Source organism: Rhinopithecus roxellana, chromosome 6 (genome assembly GCF_007565055.1).
Source record: "Rhinopithecus roxellana isolate Shanxi Qingling chromosome 6, ASM756505v1, whole genome shotgun sequence".
NCBI lineage: Eukaryota > Metazoa > Chordata > Mammalia > Primates > Cercopithecidae > Rhinopithecus > Rhinopithecus roxellana.
This window is the reverse complement of record NC_044554.1, coordinates 113506116-113527762: the sequence shown is the minus strand read 5'-3', so window position 1 is coordinate 113527762 and position 21647 is coordinate 113506116. Positions and strand designations below refer to the sequence as shown.

The window sequence follows — 21647 nt, the reverse complement described above, 5'->3', positions numbered from 1 at the left end:
GCAGTGAGGGGGGAGTAACATTATGTCACCAAGTACACAGGATCCAAAGAACCTGAAGTACACACTGACCTTTATAGGTGGGGAGGCTGGCCCAGGGAAAGAGAGCACCTGAATGGTAGATAAATCTAGTCCAATCAGGATGAAGTCATGACGGCCCATTTTCCAAGATTGACAAATGCCCGCATATCAGTCAAGTGGCAGCAGGATAAGAAAAGAGGGCAGATAATACAAGACACCTCTCAGAAAAAAACATTCAATGACTGATCCATGAAATAAACCAGAGTGAAAAGGGCTGCCTCAGCTGGGGACAGTGCCTCACGCCTATAATCCTAGCACTTTGGGACCCTAAGGTGGGCCAACGCTTGAGCCCAGGAGCTCGAGACTAGCCCAGGCAACATGGTGACACCCAATCTCTACAAAAAGTACAAAAACAAATTAGCCAGGCATGGTGGGAGACACCTGTAGTCCCAGCTACTTGAGGCTGTGGTGAGAGGATCCCCTGAGCCCGGGAAGCTGAGGCTGCAGTGAGGTGCAATCACACCACTGCATTCCAGCCTGAGCTACAGAATGAATGCTGTCTCAGAAAAAAAAGCAGGGGTGGACGGTTACCTTTCTGGCAATGTCAGATGCTACTGGACACAAGGGAGAGCTCACCCGGGCAGATCTGTGGCTTGCCACTGCTCTCATAGAACTTGAGAGTTTAAATATTCAAATAAATTGTTTAACTTTTAAGCTTTAAGATCTCAAAAGCTGCTCATTGACTATTAACACTATTGCTTTTCTGAAACAGAAGTTTGACAAATAGCGGGTCTCCTGAAACGCACAGTGTCACTTTTCCTGTTTTCTGTTTGTTTTGAACACAAGTGGCACTTTTCTCTTTTCCTCTAATTACACAACTTCAATTCCGACGAACATGTCAGCCACACGGAAAAGACTGCTTAACTGCTTACCTAGCACAAATTATCACTTATTCCTTAGTAATAGAGCCCTAATTTTATTCAGGACAACACTGCCCAGATAAAAACTACATATTCCAACTTAGAAGGAGGGTGACATTTGGCTAGACTCTGGCCAACAGGAGCAGTTGTCAGCTGGAGGATGGGTGGCAGGGAGCTCCCTGGGGGACACCTCAGCTGGCCTGTACCTTCTGCCCTTGCCCTCCTCTTCTTTTGGCCTGGAATACAGACAAATGCATTAGGTGATGGGTAGATGGAAAAAAACACGAGTCCCTGATAGAGCTGCTATACATAAACAATAAAAGCTTTTTCCTTTTTATGCAAAAAATAAAACAGTCACTGTTAACTAAGTTTTCTGTCAAATGCAGCCTCATTCACATCCTGACTCAGTCAAATATTATAGCCAGTTTATTATATTGTAGCTGACATAAATACTGCTCCAAGAACCTGGCAGACAAGTCACTTTTCCTCTATGAGATAAAGAAACTCAGGTTTACAGAGTTAAAAGTGAATTAACTAAGTTTACATCACCAATGAATGACAACTAAGATGACAAGAACCCACATTTTCACACTCTTGGTTTACTAAGTGCTTTATCCATCATACTACACTGATTCTGCTAAAACAAATTTATCTCCAAGCAATGCCATATAAATCATGGTTCCAAAATCTGACATTCATAAGAGGTTCTGTTGATGTGGTCATTCCTTTATTAACTTCTATCATTTCAAGGGAACAAGGGTACTACATGATCAATTCCCTCTACCAAATACAAAATTATTTTAAAACTGTCATGAGCTGTGAATACCTCACTTAACAGAACTTTCAGTAATGACATTAATTCTACCTTTTGAGAGAAAAGGCTACTTCAATCCTCTCAAATAATTGCTCAATTTTGCTTTTCTTTATATCCCTTTAAAAATCCAAGGTAAGAAATTATTATTCTCTCTCATATAATTCTCATACAAATTATACTTTCACTTTTCTGCATCTCTTGTTAATTACATGATTTTTATCTATATTAATCCTATTCAAGAAGAACTGATAACTCTGGTTACAAAAAAAAAGATGAAAAATTTTGCATAAATTGCTTAGCACAAAGTTAATCATATAAAGCCAAGAATAAAAAGGCACCAACAGCTATTATGTGACTTATCAGCTTCCCTAAAAGGGTCAGTCCGTATATTTTAATAAGACTAATTAAATACCTTAAAAATGTCATTGAAACTTCATGAATCTTTCAATAAATTATAACCAATCTCTACAACATGTTTTCCTTTATTAATCTCACTTAAAATACAAAGAACTATATAAGAAACCAATTGACACTTAGGAACACCTCTCAGTTAATTCCCATTAAATGGGTTGAATGCAAAGAATCAAGGACACTAGTGGCCCCTGACATAATTAAAATTACAGCCCTCTATCACAATATGTTAATCCTCTTATTTCAGTATTCTCCATGGATTTTTTTTCTTTCAGGTTATGCCTTGTTTAAATGCCTATATTCATCTTCCTAGAGGGTATTTTTATATTTATAGATGCATTCTAAACATTTTGAAGGACATACCTTGTGCCAAGTACTAGGTTTCAAAAAACACCACGTGAATTTAAATACATTAGGATAATATTAATGGTTCAAGCAGTGAAACAAGAGCACCCACTACAAACTACAAAACTTTTTGGTACAAAATGGTGTTTTGATGAACCTCCTGAAGACTACTTACATTATTTCCTGAAATGAAAAACTCTTTATTTCTGCACCCTCCCCCCTCCCACGCCCCTCCTGAAACAACTCCTCCCAATGACTGGCCCTGCTGTAGTGAACTTCCTCACTTCAGTACTTAATGAGGGTCACAATTTTATGTAGTTACAACTCAACTTACTGGATTCTATGATATTTTCTCAGTTTATGGAAATTCTATTTCATATTGAAAGAGAAAGTACAGCATAAAAACTAAGAGAATTGGCCTCTAGTCCTACCTCCCATGTCCAGTTGTGTGAACTTAGGCAATCTGATCTTTCCCAAAGTCAGCTTGTCAATCTCCAAAACAAAAAAATAATAATTTTTTACTTTTGCTCCACAGGCTGCTCAACACAAACTGTGGAATACAGTGATCACTCAATGTTTTTTATTCACTACTGATTTTCAACCATATATGCTCTATAAAGACTGTATTTCCTCATTCAAAAAAACAGAAAAAAAAAGAACCAACTAAAAAAGGAAAGCAGTAGTATCAGCTATGTCAACTGAAAAGCATACAGTCTGTCTTAAAGTCTCATCTGTGAATACACTGACTATATCATCCACAATCCACTCTTAGGCATTTACTGACAACTTATGTTCCCAAAAAAAAAAAAATTCTGTACACACACACACACACCCCCCCCTCCCAAAAAAAAAAAAAAAAACCTGCCATAAACAAACGTTTACGGCAACTCTAATCACAACAAAGACTGGAAATAACCCAAATGCCTATCAGGTGACTGGGTAAACAAACTGTGCTATATCCATATACTGGAATACTACTCAGCAATAGAAAAGACAAACTACTGGCCGGGCGCGGTGGCTCAAGCCTGTAATCCCAGCACTTGTGCTGGGAGGCCGAGACGGGCGGATCACGAGGTCAGGAGATCGAGACCATCCTGGCTAATACGGTGAAACCCCGTCTCTACTAAAAAATACAAAAAACTAGCCGGGCGAGGTGGCGGCGCCTGTAGTCCCAGCTACTGGGGAGGCTGAGACAGGAGAATGGCGTGAACCCGGGAGGCGGAGCTTGCAGTGAGCTGAGGGCCGGCCACTGCACTCCAGCCTGGGCGGCAGAGCGAGACTCCGTCTCAAAAAAAAAAAAAAAAAAGACAAGACAAACTACTGACTGGTGCAGCAAACGGATGAATCTCAAATGTGTTATGCTACAGGAAAGCAGCCAGGCTCCACATGAAACCAGCTCTATGATTCCATTTACGTAACACAATTATAGGAACAAACACTTTCAGTGGTTGCCAGGGGCCAGTAGGCAGAGGGGCTAACCACAAGAGGCAGGAGAGTCCCTGGATGATTATATAACGGTAGGCACTAAGCAAAACTCACACACCTGTACACCCAGAGGACTCCATTTTTAAAGTAAAAAATTCTCATCTTTTGGAAGAACTGCTTTTTGGTTTGGTTTTGTTTCGTTCTTATTTGACATGGAGTCTCACTCTGTCGCCCAAGCTGGAGAGCAGTGGCACGATCTCAGCTCAGTGCAACCTCCACCTCCTGGGTTCAAGCAATTCTCCTGCCTCAGCCTCCCAAATAGCTGTGACTACAGGCACCCACCACCATGCCCAGCTAATTTTGTATTTTTAGTAGAGACGGGGGTTTCACCATGTTGCCCAGGCTGGTCTCGAACTCCTGACTTCAAGTGATCCACCCACCTCAGCCTCCCAAAGTGCTGGGAGCACCGGCCAGAAGAACTGCTTTGGATACTTTATAATAAAACAGGACTTCTTTCCAAGTATGCCTTAAAAATGCACCTAAACAGAACCACAGGTCTTCAACGACTCCCGGGAAATTAAATATTAAAACAAAAAAAGCAGTGTGTTTTCTAGGACACATCACTAAAAACAGGTAACTAAGATTTCCTTGGCAGAGAGGAGTTCCAAGACTTTAAACTTTGTGTCCAACATTTCATAGGCTAAATTATTAAGTTGCAGATAGGCAAACTGCACTGAGGTTAAGTCTATATATATATGGCACTCTATATCTGAAGAGAATTTAAAAGGTGTCCCAGTCAATGTTAACAGATTGACTTAGCCAACAAACAAAACACAGCCCTCTGCTGGTATGCTTAGGAGATTGCTTCCAGGCCCCCGCACATACACATGTTGTACAAGGGACAACTGTAGTTTATCACAAATTTTAGAAAGCAGTTTTTACAAAGGAGCTCAATGGCTCCAACAGAAGAAACAAGAAACCAATTCTATGCAAGTTCAAGGAGTACTTCCTGGCCTTTGAGTGAGTAGCATGGACTTTAACCCAGCCCCATCTCTACCCAACACACGCACTGCATGCTGACCAAGGAGCAAGTTAAAGGGTTACTGAATTTGATAAACCACCTTCTTTAATAGCTGTTACCATAGTGTTTAGCTGCTCCTGTTACTGCTACAGATGGGAATTCATTGATATGATTAAATTTGATGGTATGATAATGTATGGTAATCACGATTAATCAGAAACTCACTAGCAAGTGGAGGATGTTGGGTATTATGTCACCTGCATTTTAAACTGCATTCTCTCCTTGCAAGCCTGACAATGTTTGACAGCTGGAAGGATCTCCTACTATATTCGCCTGCTACTACTTATAGGTCTGATCAGAGAAAATGCCCATGATTCCTTCCACAGCTTAAGTGCTGGTAACTATAAGGCATTGCAGGCATGTAAAAACAGTAGGTGTTCAAAAGCAAGACTTTCTTTCCTGGATGGAATAAAGTCTGGATTCTCATCTGCAAGGGCTGTAATCAGAAAGAAATGTGATTTGATGCAGCAGTCTCATCAAACATGATTTGCATGAAATGGCCTATAAACACATCCAGGAAACATCCTTCACTGCCACCTGATACCATGTGCCCAAATGCAGCCCAAACTATAAGACCTGTGATGCACTGTAACTACAGAGTCAACACAAATGAGAACCTCATTTGCTAGGTCTAAGTAAGTAATAATATGATTGTTAAGAAGATGCATTTAACCTTAAAAGTATAGTTTATTTTAAATTTTTAAAAAAAGGCACTAAGAAATTATTCAGCAGCCAAACTACCTGGTATTTAACAGCCAACTGAAATATCACCATTTGCCCAACACACCAATGTAAAATCAAAGGACTGAATAGTTTTTAAAATTTTTAAACTTATTTTAAAATAGGTTTTAAAACATTCTAGGTCAAGAATCTTTAAAATGATTTTTTCATAAGCTTAAAATTTAGCTCAGGACTTTTTCATATGCTTAAAAACAGCAACTGCACAGAAAAACAAAGAATTCACAAAAATCTCAAAACAACACTTTAAAATATTCTGACAACTGACATTTTAAGTTACTTTTTTAAGTGGGCAAACTTTAAAAACAAAAACCTCTCTGAGGACAAATACATGACTAGAAAATATACTTTACGGGTAAGATAAGGACTTACAGTTCCGTATTAGTGACAAAAACACCAGGTATAGCCTTTGCAGAAAGAGAAACCAATTAGATTAATTTAATTGTAAAACAAAGAACATGTGAAATGGAAAACAGAATTTAAAATGTAGAAACTTACTTCCAGAAAGGTAACTAGCGTTTCACCCCACTACTTCCTTATTTAAAAGACAAAAAAAAAAACACAACACAGTGTTTTGTGAAATAGCATTCGACAGCCCTGACATGAACAAAAATGTGTTCATTAAATGGACTAGTGGATGGTAAGAGGCCAGACCAGAAGACTGGACAGAGCAAAGTGCCCAAATGAAACAGGGTCATCAGTCACACAGGACACGTCAAGCTCTGAGGGTATGTTACTTCCTCTGCTCATCAGCCCATGTAAGTATTCATATGTTATGTAATGGAAATATGTTTTACAATGAGAAGAAAAATAGTTTCAGAGTTCAGAACTAATGTGCATATCTGTAACTAAAATTAAGTACATAAATCTAATTTTTAAATGGAAGCCTAAATTACAAAGCACTTTACAGATCCTTCAATGAGGGACTAGGGAAAGACATGCATCCTAGTGCAAAGGCTAACATAACCAACAGTTAAAGCAATTTTCTCCAAAATGATCAAAAACAAGGATCCTTAAGACACTTATTTTGACATGCAGTTGTTTTAAAAATCATTTCTTAAATTCTCCAAATAATGCTAATTAACAAGAAATAAAAATATTACTCTAACTACAAGTAAAGCCCAGAATATCAAATTTTGGCCTCAGATTTGGATTTTTAAGAATAATTTTTAAGAATAATTTTAAAGGCCGGGCGCAGTGGCTCATGCCTGTAATCCCAGCACTTTGGGAGGCCGAGTTGGGCGGATCATGAGGTCAGGAGATCGAGACCATCCTGGCAAACACGGTGAAACCCCGTCTCTACTAAAAATACAAAAAATAAAATAAAAATTAGCCGGGCGTGGTGGCGGGCGCCTGTAGTCCCAGCTTCTCGGGAGGCTGAGAGGCAGGAGAATGGTGTCAACCCGGGAGGCGGTGGAGCTTGCAGTGAGCCAAGATCACACCACTGCACTCCAGCCTGGGCGACAGATACTCCATCTCAAAAAGAGAAAAAAAAACAAAAAAGAATAATTTTTAAAAATTTTATACACTATGAAAAATAGTATTTCATATTTGGGTGTCTCGATTTCTGTAATTTTTACTTTAAAAACTAGAAGTATTATCACTCAGCAAAATTTCTGGACATACTAGTTCTAAACTAAGCATAAATACCAAATGTATCATAGATCCTTTAAAATTTGGAAATCTAGTGGTACTTTTGTGTATTGTCTTTTTTTTTTTTTTTTAACTCTTTTAGTTGGGTACAAAGCTGCATTCTTGAATAGTTAAATGCATGTGATATAATTCTACTATGCAAATTCACATATGTGGTCTTGAAAACAACAAAAAGTAAAAAATATAAAAATTAAACTGCACACCCCCCTTTACATTACTCATTCTATGTAGGGCTCCTAATAAGCAGTAAGATCACTCTATATTAAGTTTTGGGTATGTTTATCTGACAACTATGTGCTCCCTCCCGCCCCTCCGCACAGGGCCTGTGGCTAAGTCCACCAGAGCACAGGATGACTGGGACTCTGCATGGGCATTCAGCCACAGACATTCACCAGATATCACACAAATAGGAGTAAACACACAACTCTGACTGATGTGAGGAAGCTACATATGCACTAGGAGCACACCTTTGGATAGAATGTTACCTATCCTAGGAGCAATGAGAATTCCTTTAAATTAAGGTACTTAAGCTGGGGAAAGGAAAGATTACAATGAATCTTGATTTGCTCAATTGCAAATTTCATAACAACCGGCACACAGATTTCTGAATTCAAATCTATTTTTGCGTACCAAGAAGCACATTGACTCAAACAGACCACCTGATAAATCTGAAGTTGAATGTTCCATCACTTTGTGTGTGCGTGTGTCGTCAGTTTTTAAAGCAAAATTCGGTTTGACAAATATTGACTGAACCCCAAATACAGAAAACCACCAGGATAGAAACTGAGTGGCATACAGCCATCCATAAGAACCAAGACAAAGCCTGCAGGACATCCAGCCATCAATAAGAAATCTCCAGTGGCCTCTGCTAAGCCACAACAATGCTGTCTTCACTATTTTTAAATTTTACTCAAATGAAAATTAGCTTAAGGACATAAGTTAGGTTTCATTTAATGATGCTTGATTCATTTTATAGCTTAGAGACAGCACTATGTAGAGCATTTGGCATAAAGTAGATCCTCATTAAATTTTCACAAAACTACATTTACATTCACAGGAAAGAAGTTTAATCTAGTAGTAGAAAAAAGAAAAAATACTCAACAAAGATCTGGCTTACAAATAAAACAACCAGAGAGAACCTACAGTTTATCTTTCTCCCCAACAAGACTCTGGTGGGCTTTTTAAAAACATAATACCGCTACTGTATTTTTAAAAACACACATTTCATGATTTTCTCTCAGGGAAAAATGATGATAGAAATAAGTAGTGCACTGCACGCGCTACGCCCCAAGTTCACTGTGATGTCAGCACTGGGGACTTAAAGGAAGAGACATGCTAAATCGTGGTAAAGACCTGGTCTGAAGAGAACACTTACTAAGCTACATTCACATACACAGCTCATTTCTAGCCCAACCATTTCTGATCACCCACACATACTTCCCATCTCAAAAACAAAAACAGAACATTGCACCTCACAGAAACTGTTCAAAACTGCCTTGAAACATATTTACCAAGCTTAGAGTACTATATAACTGAAGAGCAAGTTCAATTTCTCACAAAAATGTTCTTTTATTATCCTATTCTAATAGCGGCAAAGTATTCTAAGGTTTTATTCCTAACATCAGATACAATTATATTTGCACAACTGAAAAATGAAATAAAAATTGCAATTGACTATTCTAAGTTTATATTAGTAAACATTTTTACAAAAATATAAATTACATTGCTTTAGGTTTATATCTTAACTGCAAATGCTATTCACATCAAATTTTATCCTTGTAGTACAAAACATGAAAACACATCCAAAAATGATTTTAACAAAGATATAATAATAGTCTTGAAAAAGCAAAAAGTACTTAATATGTCAGTGCTTTACAATAACTAGCAGACAAACTACTCCACAGAAGAAATATATTCAATGACTAAAATCATACATGTCAGCCTTAGGCAACGGAACTAATAAAACTTGGCTTTTTAGACAACTGCTTCAAATAGATACCCAATAAAAATCACCTAACGTTTTAAAAACAACTAATTTTTAGAACTTGGTAAATAATTTATAGAAACACATTAGCTAACTATAAAGAAATCACGAAGAACCAGCTTTAGAAACTGTGTCATAATTCATAACTACAAGTCAAAGAAATTTCTATAAAATACTCTGAACCTTAAATCCAATAATGTTATTTTTGAATAATCACCTGATTATACATTCACATCCTTCATTTAAGCCTTCTTGCTAAATGCCATATATAAATGTTATCTACTGAAGTACCAAAGATAAACAGTTCAATAGGCCATTTAGGTATTTCCTGAAAATCAGACTGTTTAACCTAAATAAGGCTACCTCTGTTTTACATATAAATTACATGAAAATGTTATGGTCAGTACATTTTTTTCCCCAAACTGTTTGGGAAAAAAAAAATGTACTCTCTAGTAAAACCATGGAAACTACACACTGAACCAAAAATTCACATAAAATAAAATGTATATATTTAAACAAATATATCTAGTTAATGGGCTTGTTTCTTCTACTTAAAACACATTAGAAGAATGGATAAAATTACTGAAAATACAGCAAAGTGTGCATTTCTGTGTGTGTATAAGTGAATGAGAGTGTGTGTGAGAGAGACAGCAAGAGAGAGAATATATGCTTTCTTTTAAAGATATTTTCAAGTGAAAACATTCATTTTAAATTATAAAATGAGTGGCTCATCAAGACCCTAGAGGTTCTTTTAAAAAACAAGAGATCTCTCATTTTCATTTCCTAGAATTTCACACACACACACACATACACATGCACAAACATACATGTGCCTGTGGGCGCATGCACACATACACCTCCATCTCTCTAATAAAGCAAGGCTCTTTCTCACTTACCATAAGGCAATAATAAAATCAATATTCATATTCTTTAAGACGAACAGCATTCCACTGATGATCCTGATTCAACAATTTTACAGTTAAACAAAATTAATTCTACTCTCAAAAATCCACTGACCTTAAGCTTTTAACAAACATTTTCTATTGCAGAGATTACTGTCAATATTTGCAAATCCTTAAAATTATATTTGGCTGGAACCTCTTGCACTTGCTATATTAATATTTCTTAGTAAATGTATGCTCATCCCTATCAGAGCAGAAGGAGCAGCTGCTACTCACTGGGAATCTCTGGGGTCCCACAGCAGGTCTCGGCTGGCTCGGAACTGGTAGCAAGGGCACTGCAAGAAAAACCCCTTGCGTTAGAGACACATTTTACTCAACACCCAAACCCCTGTAATACAAGACATGAAGTTTAATATAAAATATATATTACGCGTACCAGACATATAACACATTCTGCTTATACTTAAGTTAAACATTTAGTATTTTTAACACTTCCAAAAAAGAAAAGGGAGAAAGCAGAAGTTTCCTTTTCAGTACACAACAGTGCAAGCAGAAGTTTAAATCTCAGTAGTTGACTATTATTTGGAATTAAAATATTTTGCAACAAAATAAGACAGTATTACTCTAAAATAAAAAATCTACTTTGTTTCTCCTATCCCTATCCAGATAATTCAGGTTATCGAATCCCAGTTATATTTTCCTACGCCAGTCACATACACATTTAAATCTCAACACTTATGAATCATGAAAGAGAGAAGGGAAGGAGGGAAGTGAGGCAGGCAGAGAAAGGAAAACAGCACATCCTAGGAACTGGAAAAAACGCTCACAGACCGTTAAAAATTTTCTACTACACCTCCTATGCCAAGGCTTTTAGTTTACTTTGGTTTATAAACAAGCAGGACTTCCATCAATCCACCAGAACAACGAAACAAATCATTTTTAAAAAGACATCTCAGAATAGAGAAGAAGCTAGAATGTAAGTTTCATACCTTGAGGCTAAATCAGATGTGTTTAAGCTCTTTAAAACTCACCATGCACTATACTGATCTTGATTTTCAAAGAAACTCACAATCTAAGTGCAGGCTATATCTTACATCAAAACATGCTGGCAGATACACCTAGGAAGCTCTCAGATTGTCAGGTACTGTGGGGCTGAACTGTTTGCAACTCCCTCCCCCCGCCCCAACCCCAAATGTATACAATGAAGTCCCAACCCCCAGTACCTCAGAATGTAACTGGATTCCACTGACTAGGTCTTTAAAAGAGGTAACTAAGGTCAAATGAGGTCTAGGCTGTAATCCAACCTGACTGATGTCCCTATAAGAAAGGGAAATTTAGGCTGGGCGTGGTGGCTCAAGCCTGTAATCCCAGCACTTTGGGAGGCCGAGACGGGTGGATCACGAGGTCAGGAGATCGAGACCATCCTGGCTAATACAGTGAAACCCCGTCTCTACCAAAAAATACAAAAAAAACTAGCCGGGCGAGGTGGCGGGCGCCTGTAGTCCCAGCTACTCCAGAGGCTGAGGCAGGAGAATGGCGTAAACCCAGGAGGCGGAGCTTGCAGTGAGCTGAGATCCGGCCACTGCACTCCAACCTGGACGACAGAGCGAGACTCCGTCTCAAAAAAAAAAAAAAAAAGAAAGGGAAATTTAGACACAGACAGTACCCACAGAGGGAGGAGCACGTTAGGACACAGGGAGAAGGTGGCCAATGACAAGGCAAGGAGAGAGGCCTCAGAAGGAAGCTGCCCTGCCCACACCTCGAACTCGGACTTCCAGTCTCCGGAACTGTAAGAAAATAAGTTTCTGTTGTTTAACTCGCCCTATTTGCCGTGCTTGTTATGGCAGCCCCAGCAAACTCATACACATCAGGTGGAGTTGACAACGTAGCGTATTTTTTAATTTAAGAAGTGTCTGCTAAATGCGAAATACACGTGATACCTCTTAAAAGTCCATCAGAATCACTTCAAAAACAGGGTGCTAGGATAAACTTTTTTTTTTTTTTAAACTATGATTACTCAAGGAATTCCATACATTAAGCCTTATCATTCACATTGCACTTTCCACACTTCAACTTCAAGTGATAGCATACATGGCCTGTGTCACTGCTTGATCAAATGCAAAGTGTGACTGAAAGAAAACTTACTTTTATAAAATGTAAAAATGCCAGAAGTTCATCCCTTCCTTGACAGGCTAATCTAACAAGTCCAAATTTCAAAATTAAGAGTGGGTCAGTTTGTAAGACTTTATATAAAATAGAATCCAACTCTCCCCTCAATTCTACACAGCTGATGTTACATCAATTCCATACCTAAAGTGAAACACTAGACTGGAGAAAGTGGAGAAAGAAAAAAAGAAGAATATCTCTGACCTAAGAAGATAATGAAGGTGACAAAGAAAACAACTACATATTAAATGTAAAGACGTGATTTTTAAAATCAAGTTAACAAATATAAGACACCCAGATCCTCACTAACTCGATCATAGGTACTACTTAGAATTTAAATGCCAATATCTACCAAAAAATTCCCACACAATAAAAGGATAAAACATTAAGCCTCTTTAACCAGGAGAATGAGAGAAAGAAGGCGAGGTGGGATCTCTAGAAAGCAATCTGATTATAATCAATGGATTTCTTACACAGAACCCTCTGATGAGCTGGTAATCTGCACAAAGTACCAGCCTTTTCCCTATTTAAAACAAAACAAAAAACAAACAAACAAACAAAAAAAACAAAACAAAACACACAGCAGAAAAGGAAAAACAGCTGACAAAAAAGGGTTGCTGCGGACAGTCCCGGTGGGAACAAGGCAAACACCTGGCCCACCCAAGAGAAGCCACCTCAGTGGGAATGCCCAGGCATGTGTCTGCAGGCTCTACCTACCGGGCCCTGGCTGCCCACTGTGAGCACAGAAGAATTTAGAAGGTGTGATGTTAGAGACCAGTCCAGCTGAAGCTTCAACTTGAATATCTGAAGTTTAATATTTATAACTTGTCCCATGTATTTAATGGACTAAGTTTTCAATTCATTATAATACTAAAAATCTGGAAACAAGTTACATTTCCAACAAAACAGTTTTTAAATACATTATAATGGAACCCTCTTCATCCTCAAAAAGGAAGTTTGTGCCATCAGAAGAAGATGTGTATATATTGTTAACTTTTTGAAAAAGCACCTTTCATCTATGTAAGGCTCTGAGAATCAAAGGTTTAATCTGTGTATCTTTTATGTACAGGAGACATCTTGATATTCGGTCTCTCTCAAGAGGAACTGTGCATTTCTATTTAAGCTCATTCATTTATTACAGAATAAACAACTGCTTCGAAAGTGTTGCCTATCTACCTAGCAAGGCTATTTTGTCCTTCTCTTCTGTGTCTGTGTACCTCTGAAGGTCAAAGGCAAATTACAGACAAGGGACATGTGGCACTAAAGCTCCTGGTTTCATGGTGAGAAAAAGCTAGCTGGTCCTGAGTTGAAAAACTTCTGTCAGAAAGCTGACCTTGGAGTAGTTGCTAAATCACACGTGTGCTTTGGGGTGCAAGGCCTGCATTCTACACTTGTCAGGCTGCTAACTTTTGCAGGGGACACCATTTTCATACATAGAGGATATCTTGGGGCTTCCTGATAGCTTTACCACCCTATAATTCTAAAACTATTTTAGTTAAGCTAAAGAAAATCTGTACATATTACCAAATGCCAGTTTTCCACTGCATTTTACAAGGAAATGCACAAGAAAGAATAACATAAGCAAAATCATTCCAACAAATTAGACTGACAGTAGTGCCAGGTTTAGGACAACCACTATGGGGAAGACGCAAAGGATTACTTGAAGGAAAGCCACCTTCCCCATTCAAGTATGCACATGTCCATTCATTCAACGGCTACTGCAGGAGACACAGGCACCACGCCAGTCAGCGACGCTCAGGGCCACCTAAGAGGATGTGGGGACGAGTAATACTAACCAGGGTGGGAAGAACTTTGTGGGCACACAGGGACATGCGATGGGGTCAGGAGGGCTTAGGAGTTAACTGTACTTTAAAACCTTATGCTTATCTGCCATGCCCAGTGGCCTGGTGGTGACCCGCAGACACTGTCAAGAGGCGCCCCCCTCCCTTTCACTCTGTGCCAGCCTGTCACCATCACAGTCCCCTGCTCCATGGCCACAGGACAACGTCATAATACTTCTGACCCACGTATGGGAGGGTCCCAGGCTCTAGGTCACTGGCCAATCCCCTGCACTTGAACTACTACCTTAGGCTACTCTCCACTTCTGAAACTTCTCTCCCACACCCTTGGGAGTCCCTAATTCCCCACCCATCGGCAGCATCCACAACACCCCAAGTTCTTTCACCTTCTTGCTCTCATGGCCCCTCTGAGCGGCAGCTGTTCTCCCACAGCTTCTTGCCAAAGGTCTGGAGGTAGAAGGGCTCCTTCTTGATCTCACTGCTGCTTCCAGATCCAGCTTTCATCTCATGCCACCAGCTGACATCCCCCAGCACCACACTGCCCCTGTCATGTCTCAGGGAGCTCAGCTCCAGTCTGAATAAACACAAAGATGGCCCTTGCCGTGCCCTGCCTCAGATCCGTGCCGCCTCTGCCTCCAGTCCTGGTGACCATTCTACCCTTCCATCTCACTCCCTCCAGCACCCTGATTCAAACAACCATTCAACTCTACAAAGCTCTCCAGTGACCTCCTTTTCACCGTCTCAGCCTCCTCCCTGCTGTCCTCTCCTCCCTGGCATCTACCTTATGATCCACAGCCCATCGTTATCCGCACTACCTCCCCTTTACTACTTTGTGAAAACCATGACCCTCATAAACCCAACCGCCTGCCTATTCCACACCTAGTGCGTGCAGATGAGCACAGCTGGACACACAACCATGCTGACTGCCCTCACCTCAAATCCATGCTCCTCACGGGCTCAGCAGCCCCACCCATCCCTGCGCACATCCACTCTTCCAAAGCACGAGCGGATGCTCCATAGCTCCTTTCCTCAGACCTTCAACACGCTCTCCTACCTCCCCACTCTAGCTCCTTACTACCTACTGAGGAAACTGAGGCCACCAGGGAAGAACTGACACAAGACTTCTCCACCTGCCCACTCATCTGAGCTCAGGCTTCACCATCTGCCCCAACCGTGGAGGACTCCCTGCTCCTCCATCTCAGCAAGCCCACCTCTGGCACATGGTCCTGGACAAGACAAGTTTTCCTCTCATCTGCATCAATGATGTTTCTCCTTCTTCACTAGCTCTTTTCTGTTAAGTGCAATGAATAAAAAACTTTCTCTCAAGCCTATTGGCTCCCACCAATTATCATCCAACTTCTGTTTTAGCAAAACACAGTCAAAGTCTGTCAATACAGTGGCCTCAAGTTCGTGCCCCATCTCGGCCAGGCTTGCGCCTCCTTCTCCCCAGCTCCTTTATACTTGCAGGCAGGGTCTCACCTGGAGGAAGCCCCTTCATACCTGATCACTCTGCCTGCAATCTTCCCCGAACAGCCACATTACTAACTTACGGATATCCCTCAACTCTTTCCTGCTCAGTGAAGTTCACCCTGATCACCCTATTATTAAGAGACAACCCATCCCTTCCCCCCATCCTGCTCAATTTCTCACTGCATTTCCATCTTCTACCATGCCACATAAAATACTTATGTTTACTGGTAATAATAATAAGACTGTTAGAAAGCAAGATCATGGCTGAAGAAAGCTTTGTCTGGTTTGTTCATCAATATAACTCAAATGCCAAAAATAGAGTAGTAACTCAATAAATGTGTGTGTGTTCACAGATACATGAAGTTAATGCTTCATATAAATTGCTTGAAAACAGTTTCCTAGCTTAAGGAACATGTTTAAGTAAAAATCAGATCTGCATTTATTTGATTACAACAACTAAAAGATGGATATGTCCCCTCTCCATCAGCTGACACTGGAATTGAAGGGAAACATGCTACCTGGAACCAAAGAGGGACACTCACCACTGCAAACATCCTCACCGGGAGACTTATGAAGAGTCACAGATCAGCACTTTCCACTCAATTATACAATAAGAGATACACATTTTTAAAGAAATATACTTGACCCATCAAGCTAAAATCTAAATGAATGGGGAAGAGCCAAGGAAAACTCATCCTTACAAATATGAATGTGAAAACCATTTTGCCATAGCAACGGCTTCAGTGCAATAAACTAATAAATGCCTTCAGATGCACAGTAATCTGTAACATAACAGATGCTCCTCAATATAGGATGGGGTTACATCCCAATAAGGCTATCGTTAGTTGAAAAGACCCTTAGTCAAAATGCATTTAATATGCCCAACCAATGGAACATCATAGCTTAGCCTCACCTACCTTAAGCAGAACACTCACATCATTCCACAGTTGGCAAAATCATCGGAGCTGGGAACCACAGCACCCCCTGCCCAGCTTCGAGCGAGTTTTGGGATGCCTGTTGCTACCCCAGGAGAGATCAAATCTCAATATTCGAACTATGATTTCTTCTGAATGCATACTGCTTTCACACTCTCACAAAGTCGAAAACGCGTCAGTGGAAAAATCCTAAGTCAAACCATTGGAAGCTAGGGCCATCTATGCTTTACAACAGTAAAAGGAAACACAGACCTTGAACAGGCGTGACCACCGTCCCTTTGAAGTGCGGGTTGATGTGTATGTTCTTGGGCTGCTGTGGAGTCACGGGTGGCGGGGTCATCATCATCCTTGGGGTCTCTAGCTGGGGAGGCATGTGCATTCCCTGAGGGGGGGATGGGTGGTGCGGGTGCTGCACCGGAAGCAGCGGCTGCAGCTGCTGCGGCTGGAACAGGCTTCTGATCGGCTGCTGCTGAGGCGGTGGTGGCGGTGGAGGGGGAGCCTGGGGCTGTGGAGGAGGAATTAACCTTGGAGAATGAGTCTACAAATCACAAAAAAAAAAAAAACAAAAAACAAAACAAAAGTTCACCGAAATCAACATTTAAAAGAATGCTGATGTGTTACAAATTTACCCTGATTGCATTTGTAAAGTTACAATGGAAGAAGTCTGTAGTAACAATTTGTATCAAAACAGCAGGCTAAAGAAGCTTCTCTACTTCTTCACAGTGAGGGCTCTAGTCTCACAATTGAGTCAATCTCAAGGCAAGAAGGAAAACAGCCCCAAAGCACCCAGTGTGAATTTTGAAGAAAAGAAAAATTCAGTTCAGGGAAAAGAACTGCCCACACTGAGCAAAGCCCTGTGCCAGGGACAGAAGAGCAGCTGCCACGGCCCTCCCTGTAGCAGTCCTGCATCCCCCTCCAGGAACTCTGGTAAGCAAGGCAAGAGATGCGCACCAGTCACCCTGCTCCAGAACTGAGGCCTGAAAACAGGACAGGGCTACAAAGAGCCTCCAGGAGAGGCTGGGAGGGAGCTTCTCTGAGAGGGTGGCACCTGAACTCGGTGATGAAGGACAGAGAGGTGCAAGGCAGAGTGAGGGACAGATACCCAGAAAGCAGCAGAAGCAGCACAGACCCACCTGCTTGGTAAAACCAGGAGACCAGGAAAGAAGGTATGAAAATGACACACTCGAAGTGGTCAGAGATCTCGATTCGAGGCTGGTTATTTTGTCAGTCACTAGAGAGGAAGAAATCAACAACCGCAACAGCTGCTGTGGACTGAACCTTCCCCACATTTTAAGTTCCTACTATAAGGTCAGTAGAGAAAGTTAGCTGACCTAGCTCCCCACAGTCCTATAAAGTAGGTCCTATTTACTGACCTTTTACAAGATCAAGTAGTTGGAAAGCAGAAAAGCTGGAACCAGAATTCAGGCCATCTGATTCCACAGGTTTTGCTTTTAATCGCTAACCAAACTGGTCACACAGCTAATTAGCAGTAGACCACTACTAATTCAGTTGTCTAATTTAACAAGCTATTTTCCCTGAGATGATGCCAAATTATGGAGGGCTTTTGAATTCCAAGTAAATGATCCATTACTATGCCATAGACAACATGTTTAACAAGGGATCACGAATGATCTTTTTGGTAGGAAAATGATCATTCACAGCAGTGTGAGATGAACAAGGGCAAAGAAGATGGAAGGAGACCATCTAATAGGCTATGGCGAGAGCTGAAGCACAGGAACAGCCATAGTCTGACAAAGAGCAAGAAGACATCTCAGAGGCACAATGAGTAGAATTCTAAAACTAATCTATGAATGGCCTTAGCCCACCTATCCTTCCTCCACCAGCTCACATCCACTAGCACACACGCTCCCATATGCAGTATGTTCCCTCCTTAACTCATCACATCTGTGCACATTTGCCCATGAGCGTGGGGATCTTGTCTATCTTATTCACCATTGTATCCCACAGATAGCACACGAACAGACACCGGGGCTTCAATTTTAATTGAACTGAGAGTGACCACAATGCATGGTCATTAATTCAAGACCACAGAGTTGTAAGGGAAAGATCATGTTTGTGTGATTAAACAAGTGACATTCAGGGTCTATGAAACCCATGTTTGCAGAGGTACAGGGACAGCTGGGAGACGGAGAAAATGGAGCTGGAAAGAGGTTAGGCTAGAGACTAAGACTCACTGAGAGACACTAGGTAACAGCAAGAGGAACAGTGCTGGGGAGACCGCTGAGAAAAAGGAGGACTAAGAACAAAACCTGAAGAAAAACACAACTAAAGAAAAGGGTATTTTGAAACTATTCAAAGAGATTTTAAATGCTCAATACCAAAAACCAGGAAATATTCAAGGGGATGCCAATGTTAATTAGCTTGATATAATCCATCCACAACATTTACATACCGTAACAGTGCGTTGTACCTCATAAATATATGCAATCAAAAATAAAAGTTTAGTTTGAAAATAAAAAGGTCAAAGGGAAGAAAGAAGAAACCATTCTAGATAAGAGAGTACATCCAAAACCTCATATGCCCAAAAAAGAGCTGCTCACAAAGAGACCATGTGTGATGGCCAAGGCCCCAGAGTGTGGTCCAACAGGACAAGGGGTCAGGTGGCATCTCTGAGGGCACCATTCAGGATTCAGGACAGGGAACAGAATGGAATCCAGGCAGCAAGGAGCCAACCAAGCAGAAAATGGGTACAAGCAGAGACATGAGCCAAAAATTTTCTTTCCAAAACTTTGGGGGTCAAGACTCAAAGAGACAAAATAGCTCTGGGAAGGGGAGTGAATAGGATGGAGAAAGCTTATGATGTAAGAGAACGCCGTTGGAATGGAGGATAAGATAGCCCTGATCTCATCATTGATTAGCAAAGATGAGACTATTGCTTACAAAGCTGTGTCAGTCTTAGGGTAGCTGTCTAGTTTACTCCTAATACACAGTAGGCTCTAACAGTCCAAATCAGTCACATTACAATCCAGAGATACGACGTCACCATCAGGACTGAGGACAACTGAATGTCCGTGACATTTTTAAAAGCATTAATGCCATCTCAGTTCAGCCTCTCTAAGGAGGCAGGTGAGAGATACATGCTCTTCCCTTCTTTGTGGTAAGAAAACAAGAGTTCAGCAACTTCTCCAGGATCAAAGCCATAATTACGTAAACACTGGTCTCCTGTGGGAGTTGTCTGGCCCCTAAAGAGGCCAGAATAATGAAAATGGCTATTCGACATATGGCAAGCGGAGGTTTGGGGCGGAGACAGGGAGCAATCAAGGAAAAAAAAGACAAACTGTAAATCCAGCCTTTTTGCTGTTAGAGATGCTCAAAAACAAAACAGCTGTGTAAGCAGACAGCAGTTCCTAGTATCATCAAATTGTGTACACCTACCTACTCTCCCTTTACACATCAGAGTTGGAATTCTCATGCTAAAACAAAAATTATCTCTTCTACTTTATCATTTCACAAATGAATGGCTCCTGAAATACAACATTTCAACAGAAGTGAAATGTCATTTTCTCTAAATTCAGATAAAAATGTAAAAAGGGCAAGTGGTAGACACAGTGGACACATATTTGTGTTAAATAAATTTTTCCTTCAAGATTGACTTCTAAGTAAAAAGCCATACAATCCCTAAAGCTTAACTGGTTGGGCCCAGTGGCTCATGCCCGTAATCCCAGCACTCTGGGAGGCCAAGGCAGGTGGATCACTTGAGGTCATGAGTTTGAGACCAGCCTGGCCAACATGGTGAAACCCAGTCTCTACTAAAAATATTTTTTAAATTAACTGGGTGTGGTGGTAAGCACCTGTAATCCCAGCTACTAAGGAGGCTGAGGCAGGAGAATCGTTTGAACCCAGGAGGTGTAGGTTGCAGTAAGCCAACATCATGCCACTGCACTCCAGCCTGGGCAGCAGAGGGAGACTCTGTATCAAAAACAAAAAAAGAACAAAAAAATCAACAATTCCTGTCTTTGTTTCTGAGATGTGCCATCTCTGAAATGCAAAGGACATTCCAATTGAAATTACAGGTACACGATTTATTCCTAAACTATAGGCTGTGAAAGCTTTGTATGGAGGATATTGTAATAATTCTGAGAAACTGATATTTAAGGAAAAATCTATGGTAAACAGTATAAAGGTAAAAATATTTTTATAAAATAAACAACTTCTGCCTAAATTCTATCTGTAATACCATCTTTCAAATGCAATACACTCAGAAATACCCCTCTGGAGGCTTTAGCAAGCAAAGTGCCACAGGAGCTTATGTCATCTTGGGGCATCAGGTTGCTCATTAATCCCTCCTCTGGAAGTATTTGTGGTACAGGATGATTTCTTACTACCAGATGACTGGAGTGCTGAATTTCTAATTCAGGATGACTGGAGTGTGCAACATCACAAGAGACTATAAAGCAGCAACTTCAGCCATTACTCCTGCTACGAACCTTTCATTTCAGACTAAGAAGAGAGAAATGTATAATAGGATACCCACAAAAGCTTACTGCCATTTGTTCTAAAGTTCTAGGGCTACTCCAATAAAATCTGAAGTTACCACGACAGGAGGCTGTGTAGGAAGCAACGCGGGTCTGTGGTCCTTCATCCTGCCCCTCTCGGTGCTCTCTCTCCTCTGGTCCCCCACACCACGACACATCAGCGGACCTCCTCGTCGTCCTCCCCGCCTGGAGCTGTAGCGTCCTTGTTTATGCTGTCGCTCCCTTTCTTCAAATTCAAGCAATGCTGCCTTGGCCTCTGCTGAAAGTTCTATGTGAAAAGATGTGTATGTGTTAGTTACTTTCCGAGAGCCCAAACTAGAGATCTAGGGAGAAAACAGGAAAGAATGATGTGACATGAAACTCTGCAACAGCCTGTGCTTCACCCGCGGGAAACACCTGACTAGCAGCGGCAAGGATGATACAACCAGCAACATGCACAACCCACCAGTGAGGTCTGAGAAATAAGAACAGGCTTTCCTTTATGATACAA

At 40.7% G+C, this 21647-nt stretch overlaps 1 protein-coding gene across 5 annotated transcripts in view; it reads right to left on the bottom strand.

The window, feature by feature from the left end:
• RBM33 (RNA binding motif protein 33) overlaps nt 1-21647 on the bottom strand; it is a 135418-nt gene that overhangs the window by 55045 nt on the left and 58726 nt on the right. For 3 of the 5 annotated variants that reach the window (XM_030932067.1, XM_030932068.1, XM_030932070.1), the window contains exons 7-9: nt 21217-21425; nt 16914-17199; nt 10568-10626 (exon numbers count right to left, since the gene is read on the bottom strand). In XM_030932067.1, the coding sequence (XP_030787927.1) occupies nt 10568-10626; nt 16914-17199; nt 21217-21425 (554 nt within the window). The remainder of the gene's footprint in view (nt 1-10567; nt 10627-16913; nt 17200-21216; nt 21426-21647) is intronic. The other 2 variants (XM_030932069.1, XM_010368155.2) reach the window with 1 other exon arrangement.